Source organism: Neofelis nebulosa, chromosome 5, assembly GCF_028018385.1.
Source record: "Neofelis nebulosa isolate mNeoNeb1 chromosome 5, mNeoNeb1.pri, whole genome shotgun sequence".
Taxonomy (NCBI): domain Eukaryota; kingdom Metazoa; phylum Chordata; class Mammalia; order Carnivora; family Felidae; genus Neofelis; species Neofelis nebulosa.
Window position 1 is genome coordinate 91,767,846 of NC_080786.1, and position 18,093 is coordinate 91,785,938.

Here is an 18,093-nt window from a genome sequence, read left to right on the forward strand (position 1 = left end):
AGCGAGGGGAAGGCGGAGGGATTCCTTGGAGAAGTGGTGCGTCCTGGGGTGAAAGCTGTGGAAGAGAGCTGACGTGCCCCCGGAGCCCCTGAGCAGAAAGGGGCCAGGGAGCGGCTGGCATGGGCCCCGAGCTGCCTGCACCTTGGCTGCTCCTCTTCACCTGGCTCCCAGCAGGTGAGCCTTGGGAAAGTGGGTCTCACCCTGGGCGCAGAGAGACAGGAAGCCTGGCCTTGCAGAGCTGGCCTCGAGCAGGACAGGGCAGGGTAGTGGAGGCCGGGGCAGTGCTCTGGTAGCTCTTGGCACAGGCACCAGGACGTGCGGGGAGTAGCTCGAGTTTCTGCCTGTGGGAACCTGTTGTTTTCCTCATGTATTGGCTTAGGCCCTTCTGAAACAGGTGCAACTAAGAAAGAAACCCAGAGCCCCTGGGCTTCCCTCCAGCAGTCTTTAGGTACTTCTTAGTCTTTAAAACTGAATCGATAAAGGTGGAAGCACCACTCTTTTGATTCCTAATTACTTTGCTTATTTTATAGGACTAAGCCATGTGGCTGTCTGCTAACCATGGTCAGTGTCACTATTCTACTTTCTTTGTATCCACTCACTTTCCTAACTCTTCCCCCTTGTTCAGTATCTCCCCATCAGGCACCCAACCACCCACCCTTTATCCTCCCTTCTCATAACGTTCCTACCCTGTCTGCTTTGGAAAGCATGGTTTTTGTGTCTCAGTGTATCTCTTGGAAATATGGCAGGAGTGTCTATCTGCATGAGTAAAATCAGGTGAAAGGATAGCTGAATGACTGTGCAGGACTTTCAACCCTTTTCAAGTAGGATGTAGGTGTGACCTTGCAAACAAGAATGTGTGAGTGCCCTTGGAAATTCTTCCCTGTTTCATTTCATTTTACCATCCCTTGTCCCCTTTTTAGGAATAACTGCCCTTTTATCTCAGTGGGAAGTCAGCTCAGTTTGCTCACAGACCAATTTGAGTCTTGTATTTTTCTGAAGGAGATGTGATTTGAGGTTATGGGCAGAGTTTCATTTTTACCAGCTTGATAGGACATGAAAATCACTTGGATGTAACTAAATCTCATTCAGACAAGATTCTACAATAGCTTAAGCTTAATGCTGAGAATAAAAAGGAGGGAGAATTGCAAAAGGGTGAGAAAACTGGAAAATCAGTATCCCTAAGACCCTCTGGCTCACACCGTTTTCTGCAGGATCTATGTTCTATCAGTTGTCTGAAGCTAAGAAGGCTAGGTGTCCGACACATGATACACAAGGAAATGGACTAAACCTCACCTAAATTGAAGTGCCCCAAATTCCACCAGAGTAGTTACCAACTGGGACTGTGACAGCAAAATCATAAAAATCCCAGCTTCTCACAATCCTCTATCCTGTGCGTTATGTGTTCAGCTCAAGTTCCATGGCAGCTAGGGATTTCTGAAGCTGCTTGAGCTACCTTTTCAAGAAAATAGAGGTCTTCTCCCATCTCCCCCCTTTAGCACCCTATCCCCAGATTAGGACTTTGTAGCCAGCAGTCATCCAGGTCAATAGAATAAGAAAAGAAGCCTTACAGACAAAAATTTTATTAGGGTATAAACCCCAATCCTTAAATCATCAGCATAAAGTTCTAAAAGCTGTTCTATTTTTATGAAGAATATTGAACACTGAAAAATTTTCAAATACAGCAACTATAACCAAAGGGTATATTCTTTATAGTAAGCAGATTGCTAAATGGAGAGGGGCTTTAGAAAGTGGAGCTCCAAGTGTTCAGGAACCAGCCATGCAGTGTTAGTAGCCAGGATGCCGAGGTGGTAAAATTATACAGACTGCTGTGTTTGCCTGGCATTCTTTATTTTTTTTATTTAAAAAAAAATTTTTTTTGTTCACATTTATTTACTTTTGAGACAGAGCATGAACGGGGGAGGGTCAGAGAGAGAGACACAGAATCTGAAACAGGCTCCAGGCTCTGAGCTGTCAGCACAGAGCCCGAAGCGGGGCTCGAACTCACGAACCGTGAGATCATGACTTGAGCTGAAGTCGGACGCTTAACTGACTGAGCCACCCAGGCATTCTTTAAATGGAAGCCTACCTGCATGACCCATTTTAGAACTAGAGAAAGCTGAATTCACAAAAAGTCCTAAGTAACATCTAATCTCACTTTTCTTTTTTTTTTTTTTCCTTTTTATTTTAGAGAGACAGAGAGAATGCAGGGGGGGGGGGTGGGGAGAGGGGCACGGGGAGAGAGAGAGTGAGAGAGAGAGAGAGAGACAGACAGATGATCTTAACCAGGCTCCATGCTCAGTGCAGAGCCTGATGCAGGGCTTGATCTCATGAACCGTGAGATCATGACCTGAGCCAAAATCAAGAGTCAGACACTCAACTGACTGAGCCACCCAGGCGCCCCAAATCTCAACTTTATTTCATAGGTGAGAAATTGAGATTTCAACTCTTCAGACTCCAACAGTTTGAGGGGAAATAGCTATTTTAGCAGATATTTCCCCCGAATATGTGTAGAAGGTATATATAAAAGAAAAAGCTTCATCCAGCTATTTAATGTGCATTTGGATTTTGCATCCACAATGTTTGTGTGACTCTGGTCAAGTTACTGAAAGCCTGCAGTAAACAGGGATGATTATAGTACATATCTCACAAGGTTTTTGTGAGGATTAAGTGAAATGAAGATTTTAAGGCACTTAATATAGTGGCTGAAACAAAGTGAGGGTTTAATGAATGTTAGCCACGGTGGTGAGGTGGTGATACTCATGATTTAGATCCAAGTAGGATATTTTAGAGCTAACTTGAATGAAGCAATTTAAGTTTCCCCTCCTCCTCCTTCCCCTATAGCTAAGAAACTGCAGTTAATAGTCAGTGGACTATCAGGTTGGAATTCAGAATCTGCCTCTTACTAGCTGTGACTTTGGAGGAATTCAATTCCCTTCATCCAGAAAACAGGTGAAATTCCTGATAAGCCCCTCACAACCCCCACCCTCCAGTCCCCATAAGGCCAGCTCTTGTTGGATGGCTTAACATCAAGCACAGGGTCTACAAAATGGTCATCACTCAGGAAATACTGCCCCCACCTCTTCATTTTTACATGAAGCTTCCTAAAATTCCCTAAGATCAAACAGAAATCAAACTACTTTTCTCAGTTCCGGTATCTACCAAAGAAGTGCTTTTCAAACTTTTTTTACAGCTCTCAGAAATACAGTTTATGTTGTGACATGGACACATGTATAAGATTTATAAAACAGAAACGAGCACACACACACACACACACAAACCCATTACTGTGTTGGGTAAAAGAATAACAGATTGATATCACATATTATTTTAATAACATTTAAATAAGTAGAAAATAGTCTCCAAATTAACACTAAATAGAAAAATCCAGTAAGTTGATTTTCTCAAGGTCTGCTGCAGATTGCAATATGAGCTTTGGAAAATCCTAGAGTATGTTCATTTTGATCCAGCACGCTGTTCTCTTCTGTTTCTAAAGAAGAGTTAACCCAAGCTTCTAGTTAGCATCCAGGCTTCTGTAGTTGTTAAGTGTGGGCCATTAGTGAAATCATGTCAGATTTGGGTACTGGCAAGTCTAGTCAGTGTGGTCTGGGGCCCTGATGGAGCCTCTCAGGTCCTGGAGTCCTGGGAAGTTAACCCCAGTCCCTGTGCTCTGAGCTGTGGAGAGATCAGTTGTCATTGTTTTTGTTCATTTTTGTACTTTTTCAAAGTTTTTTTTTCTTTAAAAAGAAATGTTTAGCACACAAGTGATACTTGCCCCTTAAAACAAAACATTAAGATAATCTAAAGTAGGTTCTGCAGCCTTTTGCATTATTGGCTGATAGTTCTGGTTACCTCCATTGAGCCTCAAAGTTTATGCCTGGAATGAAAGTTTAGTTTTCCACCCAAATTCTAAAAGAGTATGTCTCATTTGGGCTTTTGTGAATTTTTTAAAGATTATAGAGTGGTGTTAACTTACAGATTCACTCAACTATCAACTTGTATTATCATTCTTTGCGAAATGAGCTGGCTGATTCTAAGACACAAGATTCTTAGCATATAGACCAGCAATTTTCCCTTGGTGATGGGGGTAAAGTGTGGGATCACACTGAAGACTGAATGGCATCTCGATTCACAATGTAGTGGATAGGAAAGTGGAGTTTCTCAGGCTGAGGAGGGTGTGGGTGGTGGTTGGGAGCTGTCCACTTGGCTCCTTCCTTACCTCCATGGGATCCCTGACGTACCTCCCCAGAATCCCAGGACTCTGCCAAACTCAAGTAGAACTCACTCCCAGTCTCTGTCTGTCTTCCTCTTTGGACCAGTTTTGCAGGTAAGGAAATCTGTGTTCAGGAAAGTCACAAGTGCCAGGTTGACATAGTAGACTTAGGACCAGAACCCTGGCATCCTCATTTTTAGTACATTGCTCTTTCCCCTGTTTCATACCATGGATTAAATTCGTTTTGTCTAATTGAATCCTAGTATGCAGAAGTAGAAATAGATTGTCTAACTAAATGCTACTTATTAAACATGTTGCCCCAACAACAATGCAGTGGAATGAGATGCTGATAATTAATGTATCATCTGCCTGGGTTTCTTTCAGCCCAGTAGTGTGTTTCATTTTGTCCTTGGGGGAGAATTAAATTTGTGTTTAAAGAATTGGGAAGATTCAGGTCATGTCTCATATTTCCCTCATCTTTATTTCTGTATCTTTCAATCTGTGAATCTTAGGATAAGGTGGGGTCAGAAGAAAGCAGTTTTGACACTCTCTTCATTTCCCAAACCTTGTTCTATTTCTTAATCCCAGGCTTTGCCCCTTCTTTTCTATTCCAGGTGATAAACCTCACACTAGCCTATTTTAAGCACCTTAACCATCTTGCCTCTTTTCTGTCTACTTCCAACCAGCCTCTACTCAGACAATAGGTTAACCTACCTGGGTTCATCTTTTTCACCTTCATTTTATTCCTCCAAGAACCTCTATTAGATCCCCATAGCTTATAGAGTGGATTAAAGCTCTTTGTTTGGATTTCAGGGCTCACTCATTCTTGGCCTCACTCACTACTTTGGGCAGCCTTCTCCCGCTGATATGGGGATGCTCTTGTACCCCCTTTCCCAGCAATACACACCCTTCTTTGTTTTTTTGTCTGCCACCCTACAAATGGTTAACTTTATTTGTTTTCTATACTTTTAGAGCACTTAAAATTTGTTCCAAGCAGTTTAGCCTGTCTTGTATGAATTTGTTTTTAGTCAGCAAATGTTTAATGCATACCATGTATAAGGCACGCATTAATGTATAAGGCCAGCCATGTATAAGGCTGGCAAACACTAGCTGTGTGGTCCTGAACCAGTTACTTCATCTCCTTGAGGATTTTTCTCATTTATGAAATTGAGATAAAATAAGGCTTATCTCATGGGTGTTTTTACAAAGGTTAAATGAGATACTATATAATAAAGCACCCAAGACCATGGCTAACAACATAGCAAGTGCTCAGTATATATGTTTCCTCCCCTGTGTAGCCACATGCTTAGCACCACCCTGAGCCTCACACTGTTGAGTAGCAGATACCAGACCTTTGTTAAACATGTAATACATAGACCTAATTCCTACCCCCACCCCCGCCCCAGCCCCCTTCTCTTTGTCCTCTTTTCTCCTCTCCTAATTCTCTCAACCCCTTTTTGTTCACACTCATGGCCACTCCCTCTTCCCCTTGATTCCTTTTATATTTGCACTGTTATCTAAGGAAATGTAACAAGTACTGACGGCAAATATACTTGGGGAGATAGCTTGCTCAGACATAAACTCTGATAGGATTAAGCCTGTGTACTTTTTGTTAACCTGCTTAGTGGATCATAGGTGCCTGGGTGCCTAAAAATCACTCAAGAATCAAGACCTTCCATCAAGTGTTGGCACTAGGTCAAGCCCCTTGCCTGGAAAGACCATGCTCCCCTGCTGCCTGCCACACCCGTCCAGGCAGGGCCCTTCATGTGTAAAGGAGAGGAAATGCCATTCAATCCCCTGAATACCTCTGTCCCTATGCTGTATGGATAATATGTTCTAGACACTGTAAAACATCTTGCCCAATCTGATATTACACAGGGAAGACATTGAATATACAGAGATATGCATATGTTTGGAACATACATCATTTAGCTGTAAAGATAATTTTCTTTCATTGGTTTTCCTTTGACTTTAATATAGGATGTAGTCCCCACTGGCACCTGAGCGTAGTCTTAAAAAGTACTTCATGGTAGGAAACAGAATCCTCTACCATTTCCCCCCTTCCCACAAACTCCAATATCTCATCTGAAGTTACCTTTCAATCCTTAGATGACAGGTTTCTCTCCCTTTTTCCCAGAGGAGACTAACTGAATGGGTTTGCCAGGGGACAAAGTGATGGAGCTTTAAGAGCTTTTAATGCCAGTTTACATTTGTATCATTTTAATGCTTTCAAAATGCTTTTACATGCTGTTGTCAGTTGACTTCAATCTCCAAAGTAGGCAAGATAAGTACAAATGAGACAAGTAACAGCTAATGTTTCTTTAGTGCCTGTTATGTCCCACCCTCTTTGCTAAATGCTGGACATTTATTATCTCATTTAATCCCCACTACAACATTATCAAGGAAGTATTATTATAATTCCGCATAAAGAGGCAATTGTAGTTTGGAAATAATTTGTTAGGTCTTTTAGCTGGTGGGAGAGTGGAGACAAAATCTGAACTCAGGAAGTCACTCTCCAGAATTAAAGTTTCAAAAGAAAATGATAGAGATATTTAGGAAATGAAGGGGATACCACAGGATGAAGGAAATTTAAAAATAGAAAAAATATATAAGAATTTGAGGGGCCCCTGGGTGGCTCAGTCAGTTGAGCATCTGCCTTTAGCTCAGGTCACAATCTCACGGTTTGTGGGTTTGAGCCCTGTGTCAGGCTCTGTGCTGATAGCTCAGAGCCTGGAGCCTGCTTCAGGTTCTGTGTCTCCCTCTCTGTGCCCCTCTTCTGCTCACCTTCTGTTTCTTTCTGTCTTTCAAAAATTAATAAAAATTAAAAATTTAAAAAAAAAAGAAAAGAAATATAAGAATTTGAAAACAATTTAAAGAGCAAAGATCCGGAGTGCCTAGGTGGCTTTTGATTTCGGCTCAGGTCATGATCTCAGGATAGTGAGATTGAGCCCTGCCTTGGGCTCTGTGTTGGGCATGAAGCTGCTTAAGATATTCTCATTCTCTCTCTCTCTCTCTCTCTCTCCCCTCCCCCTCCCCCTCCCCCTCCCTCTCCCCTGCTCTCTCTCTCTCTCTCTCAAAAAAAAAAAAAAAAAAGCAAAGATCCAACATCGACATCTACCTTTTTGAATCTGTCCCTATTTTCAGCCCAGATTCTTCTATTCTTAGTCTCTTCTTGAAAACTTTACCTGCATAGTAGTGTGCATGACCAATGTGGTTAGTTTTACTGAGAAGTCTGAGGCTACAGAACAAGAAGGATGGGAAGTTTTTGCCTTTGAGATAGGCTGTCCTCCTCCCAACCTGGAAAATCCTCCTACTTTTTGAGTTTAACACCTGACTTCCACTTGGAAAGTCAAGCTTGCCTGCTTGGGAAAGATCAGGTTTGGGTGCCAGCAGAACCAAATCCTGAGGCGGAGAGGGCTTGGTTTATTATAGTCTCTGAAGCTTGGCCCACATATATGAGCAGAGGGATTCCCACCCTAGAGGGTTTTGTGAAGATTAGAGGCAATGTGTGTGCATCACCTGGCACACAATAGATCCTAAGATTCACAGCAACAGCTGAGAAAAGGGGAGGGAGGGTTGCTGGTTGCTCAGTACCTTTTGTCCTGGGACTCTTACTCTCTTTGTGGAGGAGGGCAAGGGGTATAGGTCCAAGAGTGCATATGCTATGGGGCTGGAAGAACCCTGGAGAGAGTGGGAGTGAGCTCAGTTCAGTCAAAATTGTGGGAACCTGATCTATTTCAAGGGCTTGAAATTCACATAAGGGATGAAATCTGAGAGAGGATGAAGGAGTAAATACCCAGACAGCAAAGCCAGTGCTGACGTTGGTAAAGGTGAGTCATGTCACCTCAGGTATGTTTCGGCCATAATAAAGGCATTCATGGAAGGGTGCTGAATGGGAATCTGGCAATAAAGGTGATCACCCTTGTCCCCATTCTTCTCCCTCAGAGTGTCAGATTCAGCAATCTTCAAAGCTACCTGAAAGTAACTTCTAGCTCCAAATTCCTTTCTCTGACTCCCAGCAAACCTCCCTCCCTCCAAATGTTCCACCTCTATACAAATAATATTCACTACAGTCCTCTGAAGAAATTGCTATTTATGTCACATTACCATTCAGGAAAATAAAGAACATGCAGGTTATCAGTCAATCACAGTATCAGAGTGATTGCTGCCAATTATAGCCTGGCTCCACACTCCACAATTATTTGCAGGCTAGTGAGTACCGAACATCTTCCTTTATTTAAAGAATAACCAGGCAGAGTGGCCAGAGTACTGCTCAGGGGTGGAATCTTGACTCTGACCTTATTAGAAAGTGAAGTGACTACAGACAGGCCACTCACCTTTTCCAGTCTCAGATTTGCAGTGTATGAAGGGGCACTGCTCATCTCCTCCCAGGGATCATTTTTAATGTGTAAAAGAAAATATTTGAAAGTACTGTGTGGACATAGGATTTTGTTTAGACCACAAATAGGTGTTTTTATTTCCATTCCAATCCGTGTATCTGCTGAGCAAAATAAGCTGGTGTTGACAGTGCCATCCTGGACATTGTCAAAAGCTTACCTGTAGCGACTTCTCTTCAGTTAAAGCTGTGTTGGGGGAAAGTTCCAAGGTCTATGTCAGGTCAGTTCTGGAAAAAAACAAGGAGGGTGGTGAGGGTAGAGAAGCAAAACTAACAAAGCAGATTACAAAGCAATCCATGTTAGGCTTGAGACGCTGGTCACTGGCTCTTCCATTTCTGATTGGACTAATTTCCAGGAATTAGTCCAGGAATAGCTGGTAGAAGACAGCAGCTGTTTTTCTCCCAAACTACTCAAGGCTCATTTTTGAAATGATGATCTTTATAGCTGGACAAGGAAGTCATCAGTCTTACCAAAGACACCACTTTTGCCCTATTACTCTACAGAAAAGTCTCCAGTGATTATCCATTAACTAGAAATACAGGCTTCAGTGTGATTTAGACTCCACCCCCACGAGCTACCACCAGCCCCACCTTATTTATCCCTCTGCTTCCCATAAAGCCAGAATACTAGCCAGTTTGGTTCCCTCCAAGCCCCGTAAATAACTGCTCCTTTCTGATAAGGGCTTTTGCTCACTCTCTTCTTCTGCCTTGAAGCCATGAGTTTCTCTGCCTTCCTATTTTTCACGTGTGATCTTAATCCTACCTGAGTCTTAAGGTCCAGCTTATATTTTTCTTCCATGAAGTCTTGCCCAGGTACAGGTCTCCCCTGCAGATCCTCTTTACAGCAGGTCTGTCACAGGCACATACTCATTTCAGCCCAGCCCTAGAGACAGTTTAGGTCATTTCTGGGGGCAAGGGCCTATCCTGAGCAGCACTCTGCTCTTTCTCTGTGGATGTGAGAAAAGTGGGTGCATGTGCCCGTCACAAGCCACCACTTACTATTTCACGAGGGCTGTGTCCAGCAGGTGAGGAAGGACTCAGAACCACATGGCTCTGGCCTTTGAGCCAGGCTCACCCAGCTGTTCTGTAAGGGGTGAGAGTGGCGCTAAATGTTTGTGGGAGTAAAACAGTCACCTTGAAGCCATTCCCCCTGAGAACTCTCCTGGAGAGAACCCCAACTTGAACCCCTTTCTCTCTGGCCTTCATGATAAAGGAAAAGAGGGAAAGAGACTCAGATTCAGACTCCGACTCCGACACTAACACAGCAGCATATGTGCCAGTGGCCATGCCAAGTGCCAGAAGAGAATGATCTCACTGCGTTCTTTCAAGGACCCGATGAGGTTAGGACTACTATAATCTCCAGCCACAGCTGAGAAAACACAAACTCAGAGTAAAAAAAACTTGTATAATGTCCAAATAAATAGCGAAGTGTTATTTGAACCCAGTTGTCTCAGAGTACAAGGCCTGTTTGTTTTGTTTTTAGTTTAGTCGACACCAGTGGTTCTCAGAGTATGATGCCCAGAGCAGTAGTATCAGCGTCTCCTGGAAACTTGTTAGAAATGTAAGTTCTTGGGCCCCACCCAAGTCCTGCTGAATCAGAAACTCCTACTGACAGTGATCTGGGCTGTTACAAGTCCTGGTGGTGCATGTTCAAGTTTGAATACTACTATTCTGAGCTAAACCTCCCACAAGAAGATCCCTTATAACTTGGCCTAGAAACCATATTGACATAGGAACATTCTAAGATGTTGGTTATGTGTGGACCCCTCACCACGCCAGAGTCCACCTGACTTTCTGTGCCACCTGGTTCCTCATCAAGGCAGACCTGGAGCTGCAAGTATATTTGTAGCTTTGGAGGCTGGGGAGAAGGAGTTTTAAAAAGGAGAAAAGAAAAAAACCTTAATTTCTTCAAGTTTTCTTGATAAAATTTGTCACAATCTGATCGTTTTTATTTATGTTGTCATGCTTATGTCTACAACCTGTACTGCCAGTTTCTACTGTTGATGTATTCTTGGTCATTCATTCCATTATTTATTCAACAAACATCTGTTGGGTGCCAAGGAGGTGACAGTGCAGGATGAGGTGCTCGTGCTTAAATGGTGAGTCAGAGACAAACTCAGCCTGCTCAGAGCCTGCACTTAACAGGCCATCACCAAGGCATGTGAAAAGTGTTGCCTGGGGGTAGGAAGAGGCACTTTAGGAAAACATACAGGGCCCCTCTCCCAGGTTTGCAGTCAGGGAAGGCTTCTTCTTCTTCTTCTTCTTTTTTTTTTTAACACTTATTTTTGAGAGAGAGAGAAAGAGAGAGAGAGAGACAGAGCATGAGCAGGGGAGGGGCAGAGAGAGAGAGAGAGGGAGACACAGAATCCTTCCTTGGGGAAGTGGGGAAACATTTTAAGAAAAGTGACATGAGAAAATGTCACTGAGCAGGCTCAGACCAGTACCTATACAGCCTTCTTTTCATACAGTTTCTGTATTGTTGCTGGACGGATGAGACCCTTGCAAGTCATCCTTGCTCTGTCCTCCACCTCGCCCAGAGTGTCTGCAGTCTCCGCCTCTAACTCTGCCTGTGAGCTCCCATCTAGTCAGACAGTGTGTTCACTTATTTGCATGGCTTTTATCACTCCATGAACAGAAGTAGGTCACCTATCAGAGACATAGTATGCCTTCAGTGTTTTCTCCTGCTCTTGGCTGCAGGGTGCCTGTCCTTGCTGGTGACCGTCCAGCACACGGAGCGCTATGTCACCCTGTTTGCCTCTGTTGTCCTCAAATGTGACTACACCACCTCCGCCCAGCTCCAGGATGTGGTAGTGACGTGGCGCTTCAAGTCCTTCTGCAAGGACCCTATCTTTGACTACTACTCTGCATGTGAGTGCCCTCCCCCCCTCTGCCCAGGCCCCTCTGTGAAGCATTGCCATGAAGGCATAGGAATTATTTAGGGTCACAAATCCTTATGAGAAGCCACAAAGATCACTTAATGTGGCCCCCTCATTTGATAGATAAATGGCCCAGGCAGATGAACTAACTTATTCCTGGTCACATACTATTTTATTTTAAAATTTATGTCCTACCTTGTTCCTGAAAAGATTTAGGCAGCTCAGACATTAAGTTTTTTTTAAAAGGCAGCTCAAGTCCTGTCTCCCAGCCCATTTGGTTGCGTGCCAGCACACTGAGATGAGTCTGAAGTCTGCCGCCATCACCTTCACCACCTTAGAATGTAGACAAGAAGCCTCCTACACCCTCCAGGATGCTGAGGAGTGGCCATTTGTGAACCTCCGCACACTGCCACACTCCCTTTTATGGTCAGCCTTCCTGGTGGCCGATTGAACCCTCCGAGTGAGCAAGTGAGCGAGTGAGCAAGAGCTCACTGCCCCCAGGGAATACATTCTCGGGCTGCACAATTCCCCCTACCTATGCTTAGCCACATCCTACCTCACAGTAGTGGCTGCCCCACTCATGTCAGTTCTGTGCTCCGAAAGCAAAGCTCTTTCTAGCTGCCTACTTCTGCCTCTCTCAAGGAACAAAGGAATGCAGATCCTCACTGGCAGCCCTGTGAGAGGTTCTACAATTAACCTTGTAGAAATTTTTGAGAGTAGAAGTAGACGCCATCTATAAGGAAGGAAGTGAGCTTCCTGAGATGAGGAAAAATGGGGGGAGGCCTGAGCTTTACCTCTGTCAGCCCTGACTTACAGTACATCTTACAGTATGAAGCCCGATACCTAAATGACTGAGTCACTGACAGAACCTGGCCTCGTTCCCAAAAGACACATCTCTAAATCAAGGCATGATTTTCAGGGGGTTACTCTTCAAATAAAGGGCCAGGGAAAAGAGACCAGGGTGGTAGGCATTTGCCACCAGAAAATGCATTGTAAGGGCAGGTAGATGAACCCTGTGGGGGCAGAATCTGGGGTTACCAAAAATGAGGTAAGGGTAGTTGGGCTGGGAAACGGGGGCATGCAGCCAGGATTTAGAAATGATGGCCTTTTAGAGGGGTCTGGGTCTTGCTGCTCAAAAGTTCATTAGTATCACCTGGGAGTTCATTAGAAATGCAGACTCTCAGATTCTCACTCCGGACCTGCAGACTCAGAAATTTCATGTTTAGTGAGATTCCCAGTAAATGCATGAGCTCAGGAAAAATTGAGAAGCTTCCCTGCTCCAGGGAACACTAAAGGTGCCTTTATTCATGGGAATTCCCCCTGCTGTGTGACTTAGCTGTGTCTCCTTTTCTCAGCTTACCAGGCAGCTTTATCCCTGGGCCAGGACCCCTCCAATGACTGCAATGACAGCCAGCGGGAGGTTCGCATCGTGGCTCAGAGGCGGGGGCAGAATGAGCCCGTGCTGGGGGTGGATTACCGGCAGCGCAAGATCACCATCCAGAACCGTGAGTGCAGGGGAGGCAGCAGGGAAATGGGGGTGGCGGACACCAGGCCTGACAGGCTGAGTCATTGTGGGGATTCCCCTCCCTTTTTTCTTTCCATTTGTTTGTTTGAGGAAATTGCCAGATACATAGAATGCTGTACCACCATCTGAAGTCACTCCCCTGGAAGTTGGTGTCTGGATGAGAAGATGTCCTACAGCTTTGGCTAAAGGTCTGGGAGTGGGTGGTTTCTTTTGCTTTTTCATGGCTAAGGTGTGGATCAGTCTTGTTTGCTCCCTCCCATAAATTGCCCTCAGGGCCTGTGTGAACCCCAGGGCCCTGAGTTTCCCTCTGACCACTCCTGTTGTATATATCTAAGGGGCTTTCAAGTAGGTGGCCACCTTGACACCATCATCACCCATTGGTAGAGGAAAGAGCGTTAGGCTTCATTGACCAAGAGCATTAGTTCATTGACCAGCAGCAGATTTTTTTCTCTGGCGTCTGTTACCTCATCTGAAAGATGGACATAGTAGGCTCTGTCTCCCTACACTGAAGTAAGTATCAAACGTGATATCTGAAAGCTATGTCTAAAGCATGTTTATTCTTTATGCCTAGTACACGGAGTGGTGGTTAGAACCCTCAGTCTGCAGTCAGATTCTGGTGTGGGTCCCCATTCTGCACTTATAGGGTATGTGAACTTGGGTAAGTCCCTTCGATTTTTTTCTACAAAATGGGACTTGCCATAGTACTCCCCATCTTGTGGAGATTTGTCAGGATTAAGTGAGATGATATACATAAAGCACTTAGCAAATATTAAGTGTGCAGTGAACTTTAGTTACCATCACTGAGCATGCTTTTGGACGGAGGGTTAGCCCTACATTCCTACCTTGTAATCCAGGATTGCCATGATGGGTTATTGGCACATAATTCAGAACCTATTTCAGTGAGTTTCATGTGCAGTGTTAAATAAATATTTGCTGCTTAAAAGGGGAAAAATGGTAGAGAATACACTAAGCAGGCCACTCAGGGTACCTGTGGCAACAATGTGAGGAAATCAGTGAATATTTGATGGCCATTTAAAGGTAGATCATTTAAAGGGAGCCAATTTAATATTTGCTTCCAGATTGGTGTCTAATGCTTTAGCTGTAATATTTAAACCTGATCCTTTTACATGCAATCTCTGCTTTCCCCAAGCCAGCCCTTAAACTCTTAGCTTTAGTGAACATCTGTCCTATTCTGGTCTCTAGGTACATTCTCAAAGATTCAGGGTGGTTCTGTTTTTCCCAGAACCTGCAAAATGAGCCCTGATCTGACTCCAAAATGTAAAGTCTCTTTTGGCAAGTCTCATTTAGTTTTTGAAGGATAAAATTCCCCAGAGGTGACAAGGTGACAGACAGTCCTTGCTTTTTTCTTTCTTTCTTTCTTTCTTTCTTTCTTTCTTTCTTTCTTTCTTTCTTTCTTTCTTTCTTTCTTTCTTTCTTTCTTTCTTTCTTTCTTTCTTTCTTTCTTTTATCTAATTTTGAACAATAGTATCCACTATTTTCACTCCCAGTCACTTTTGGATCAAACTTTGCTTCTTCCTTACTCCCATGGAAAACCATTATTTCCCCCTTGGTTTTTAATTCTACCTCCATGCTTGTTGTGACTTCCTAGAACCCTTGTTTTCTGACACTTCTTTGCCCTGTGCTTGCGTCATTTGAAATGACCCTGTCAAATCAGTTCTTGGATCATTTAAAATATAAACATATCCAGGGGTGCCTGGGTGACTCAGTTGGTTGAGTGTCCAACTTCAGCTCAGGTCACGATCTCACAGCTCATGAGTTTGAGCCCACATTACTCAGAGCCTGGAGCCTGCTTTGAAATCTAGGTCTCTGTCTCTCTCTGCCCCTCCCCGACTCGTGCTCTGTTTCTCTCTCTCAAAAATAAATAAACATAAAGAAATTTAAATATTAACATATCTGAATGTCCTCATTACTGTGACATCCCTGAAAAACATGTTTATGTTTCTAATAAAAACTGGGGCAGACCTATGATACACATTAACTTAGAGGGAGAACCTCCTCCAAAACACTTTCCCCATTCTTCCAAGTCTAGGGGAAGCTCTTTCTGGGAAAGGTAGTGTGTTTAGAAAATCATGGGCAGGAAAATATTGTAGAGATTGACGTAGAAAGAGAAGGAAACAAAAGTTGAAGTTAGCTCCAGTGGTGCGTGACCTTGCATTTCTGTTTCATTTCCTCAATAAATATTTTTTGACAAACAGATAATGGAGAATTGTAAATATGACTGCCAGCTAAGCAGGAGCAAGTCCATAATGCGAAGGGTTTTTTTGTTTTGTTTTTGGTTTTTTGGGTTTTTTTTTTTAAAAGAATTTGAAGATGTCCCCTGGCACTTACTGTGGGTGAAATAGCAGGAATGTGGAAGCTGCCTGGATCCTCTGACTGGACTTTAAGCCCTGATAGGACAGAGGAGTCTGGTTCCTCTGCAAATCTTCCCAGTGTCTGACTCAGTGCTGGACCCACAAAAGGTCTTTAGTGAAGATTTGTTGCATTTACTAAACTTGAACATACCATTCATCTATCTTAAGTAGCACAGCGCTTGGTGCTCATGAGAACTGAAAATCCTTTCTTGAGCATTGAATAACATTTACCCTTAAAATAGTGGCATTTCATCCTTACTTATTCAATTCATCTCATAACCCATCCCTTCAAGATCCAGAGGGATCCATTCATAGCCAGTGAGGGATCCAGGCTGTGGAGTTTTCTACCCACTTTGGAGAGGACATCAGAACTTAGTGGTTAACAGCACCAGCTTTGCAACAGAGAGACATGGATTTGAACCTACTTATGCTAAGCATTATTTCTCTGTTCTTAGGCTAGTTTCTTAGCCTCCTGGAGTCTTGGTTTTTTCATCTGATCATCTGAAATGCAGCCAATAATCATGGTTAGTGTATCAGGATTGTGTAGAGTTTGATTGTGAATAAGCAAAATCTCCAAATATTAGTGACTTAATAAAGAAGTTTTTTTCTTCTCATGTATAAATTTTGAGGTAGATAGTCCAAAACTAGTGTGATGCCTCTGTTCCATTAAGTCCTGAGGGATGGTCCCCAGCTCCAGCTCACCAAGAAAGTCTTTTTCTCCCCCATGGTCCAAGATGGCATTCATCACATGTGCTTGACTGATAACAGTATAAAAGAAAAGATGAAGAAAAGGACAAAGATGTTCCCCAACTGTTTTAAGAAAGTTCCTGGGAGCCATCTTGTAACACTTCTGCTTACATTCTATCCACCAGAACTGAGTCACATGTTCATGTCCACCTGTAAGAGATGACAGGAAGTAGTGACTTTATTCTAGATGGCCATGTACATGACCAAAAATTATAAGACAGAGAAAAAGGGAGAAGAGACCCTGGGTGACAGTGTAATGTCATCTCACCCACTGTGAGCTGTGGTGGGAATTAAATGAGGTGATGTCCAAAATCCTTTCAAAGCACCTGGTAGGGTTCAATGAATGGTGAGTTCTACCATTATTAGACTGTTTGGAGAAATAGGATGGTCTCAGAAAAAAGACAGAACTATGAGGGGGGCCCTAAGGATGTGGAAGGACAGTGCTGAGTCCTAAGCCATAGGTCACATACTAGGGCCCTCTCCTTTAACACCTGGTACTTTTTCCCTCCTCCCTGCAGGAGCAGACCTTGTGATTAATGAAGTGATGTGGTGGGACCATGGAGTGTATTATTGCACCATTGAGGCTCCAGGGGACACATCAGGAGACCCAGATAAGGAGGTGAAGCTCATTGTTCTGCGTAAGTGCTGTTGGAGCTTTCTATTTAGCCACCTCATTGCTGTGACACTTTTACATACAGCACAGAAACAAGCAAGCCCAGGTTATTGTTGGATTGCCAACCTCTGAAGGTCCCTTACCAAAACTAAACTTTATTTTTTTTCTTTTCCTTTTTCTTTTCCTTTTCCTTTTCCTTTTCCTTTTCCTTTTCCTTTCCTTTCCTTGTCTTTTTTTTTTTTTTTTTGCTGGTATATTGGTCAAGCTTAACCTATAGGTCAAGAGCTATATTTATTAGACCTCTAGAATGTTAGACCTGGAAGCATTCACCTGCATATTTGGTTAGCTTCCTCTTGGTGTCTCCCCTGCAGACTGGCTGACAGTGATCTTCATCATTCTGGGAGCCCTCCTCCTGCTCCTGCTGATTGGAGTGTGCTGGTGCCAGTGCTGTCCTCAGTATTGCTGCTGCTACATCCGCTGCCCCTGCTGTCCTGCCCGTTGCTGCTGCCCCGAGGAAGGTGAGAGAGGACAGATAGGCAGTGGGATGGGGTGATGCTGGAGCCTGGTATCCCAAATACATGAGCTTCACACACACAGATCAAAACCTTGGGTCCTTCCAGGTTCTCCTCCATGCCCTTCTCCCCTCACAGGCTCAGAGGTCTTTGACCCCAGCACAGAATATAATGCTAGAGAAAGCTTTAGACCCAAGTGGGAAGATTTCTGTCTCTCCACATCCGAGCCTGCCTGAGGCCTCCTTCCAATGGTTCTGCCTATTGATGGCATTTCCTCAGTGGCCCTGAAATGCCTGTGCTTCAGTATTTGCTCCTAGCTCTCACCTTGCTTGGACAGGGAGTGGCTAGAGCAAGTGGTTTGAATGTAGCAGTGAGAGAGAAGGCCACCCCTTAGAGAGGACTTGAAAAGAACAGATAGAGGAGAAAGGAGTTAAAGCAGTGATTCTTAAACTTAAGAATCACCTAGAGGGCTTGTTAAAACTTAGTTTCTGGCTCTATGTCCAGAGTTTCTGGTTTAATTGGTTTGGGGTAGCCCGACAATTTGTATTCCTCAAAAGTTCCCAAGTGATGTGATGCTGCTGAGCTGTGGGCCACACTTTGAATATCTCTTTTTAGATAAAGGAAAGAGGTTTAGATGAAGGAGAAAGGGAACGGAAGATCTTGCTCTTAATGTGATCTTTCTTTGGGCTAAAATTTGACTTTTTATTTTTTTATTTTTTTCAAATGTTTATTTATTTTTGAGAGAGAGAGAGCGACAGAGCATGAGCAGGGGAAGGGCAGAGAAAGAGGGAGACAGAATCTGAAGCAGGCTTCAGACTCTGAGCTGTCAGCACAGAGTCCGA

The 18,093-nt window shown here is 43.7% G+C and overlaps 2 protein-coding genes across 7 annotated transcripts in view; one reads left to right on the top strand and one right to left on the bottom strand.

Annotated features, from left to right (window-relative positions):
* ILDR1 (immunoglobulin like domain containing receptor 1) overlaps window positions 1-18,093 on the top strand; it is a 30,004-nt gene continuing 11,911 nt past the window's right edge. For 4 of the 6 annotated variants that reach the window (XM_058731208.1, XM_058731207.1, XM_058731209.1 and 1 more), the window contains exons 1-5: window positions 1-174; window positions 11,304-11,474; window positions 12,838-12,987; window positions 16,645-16,764; window positions 17,111-17,257. In XM_058731208.1, coding sequence (XP_058587191.1) covers window positions 120-174; window positions 11,304-11,474; window positions 12,838-12,987; window positions 16,645-16,764; window positions 17,111-17,257 — 643 coding nt within the window. In that variant the 5' untranslated portion in view covers window positions 1-119. Of the gene's footprint in view, window positions 175-11,303; window positions 11,475-12,837; window positions 12,988-13,097; window positions 13,196-13,578; window positions 13,666-16,644; window positions 16,765-17,110; window positions 17,258-18,093 lie in introns of those variants that run through there. The other 2 variants (XM_058731211.1, XM_058731213.1) reach the window with 2 other exon arrangements.
* The window catches only part of SLC15A2 (solute carrier family 15 member 2), a 61,061-nt gene continuing 58,938 nt past the window's right edge, over window positions 15,971-18,093 (bottom strand). Inside the window, exon 22 of the mRNA XM_058731206.1 lies at window positions 15,971-16,276. Coding sequence (XP_058587189.1) covers window positions 16,259-16,276 — 18 coding nt within the window. The 3' untranslated portion in view covers window positions 15,971-16,258. The remainder of the gene's footprint in view (window positions 16,277-18,093) is intronic.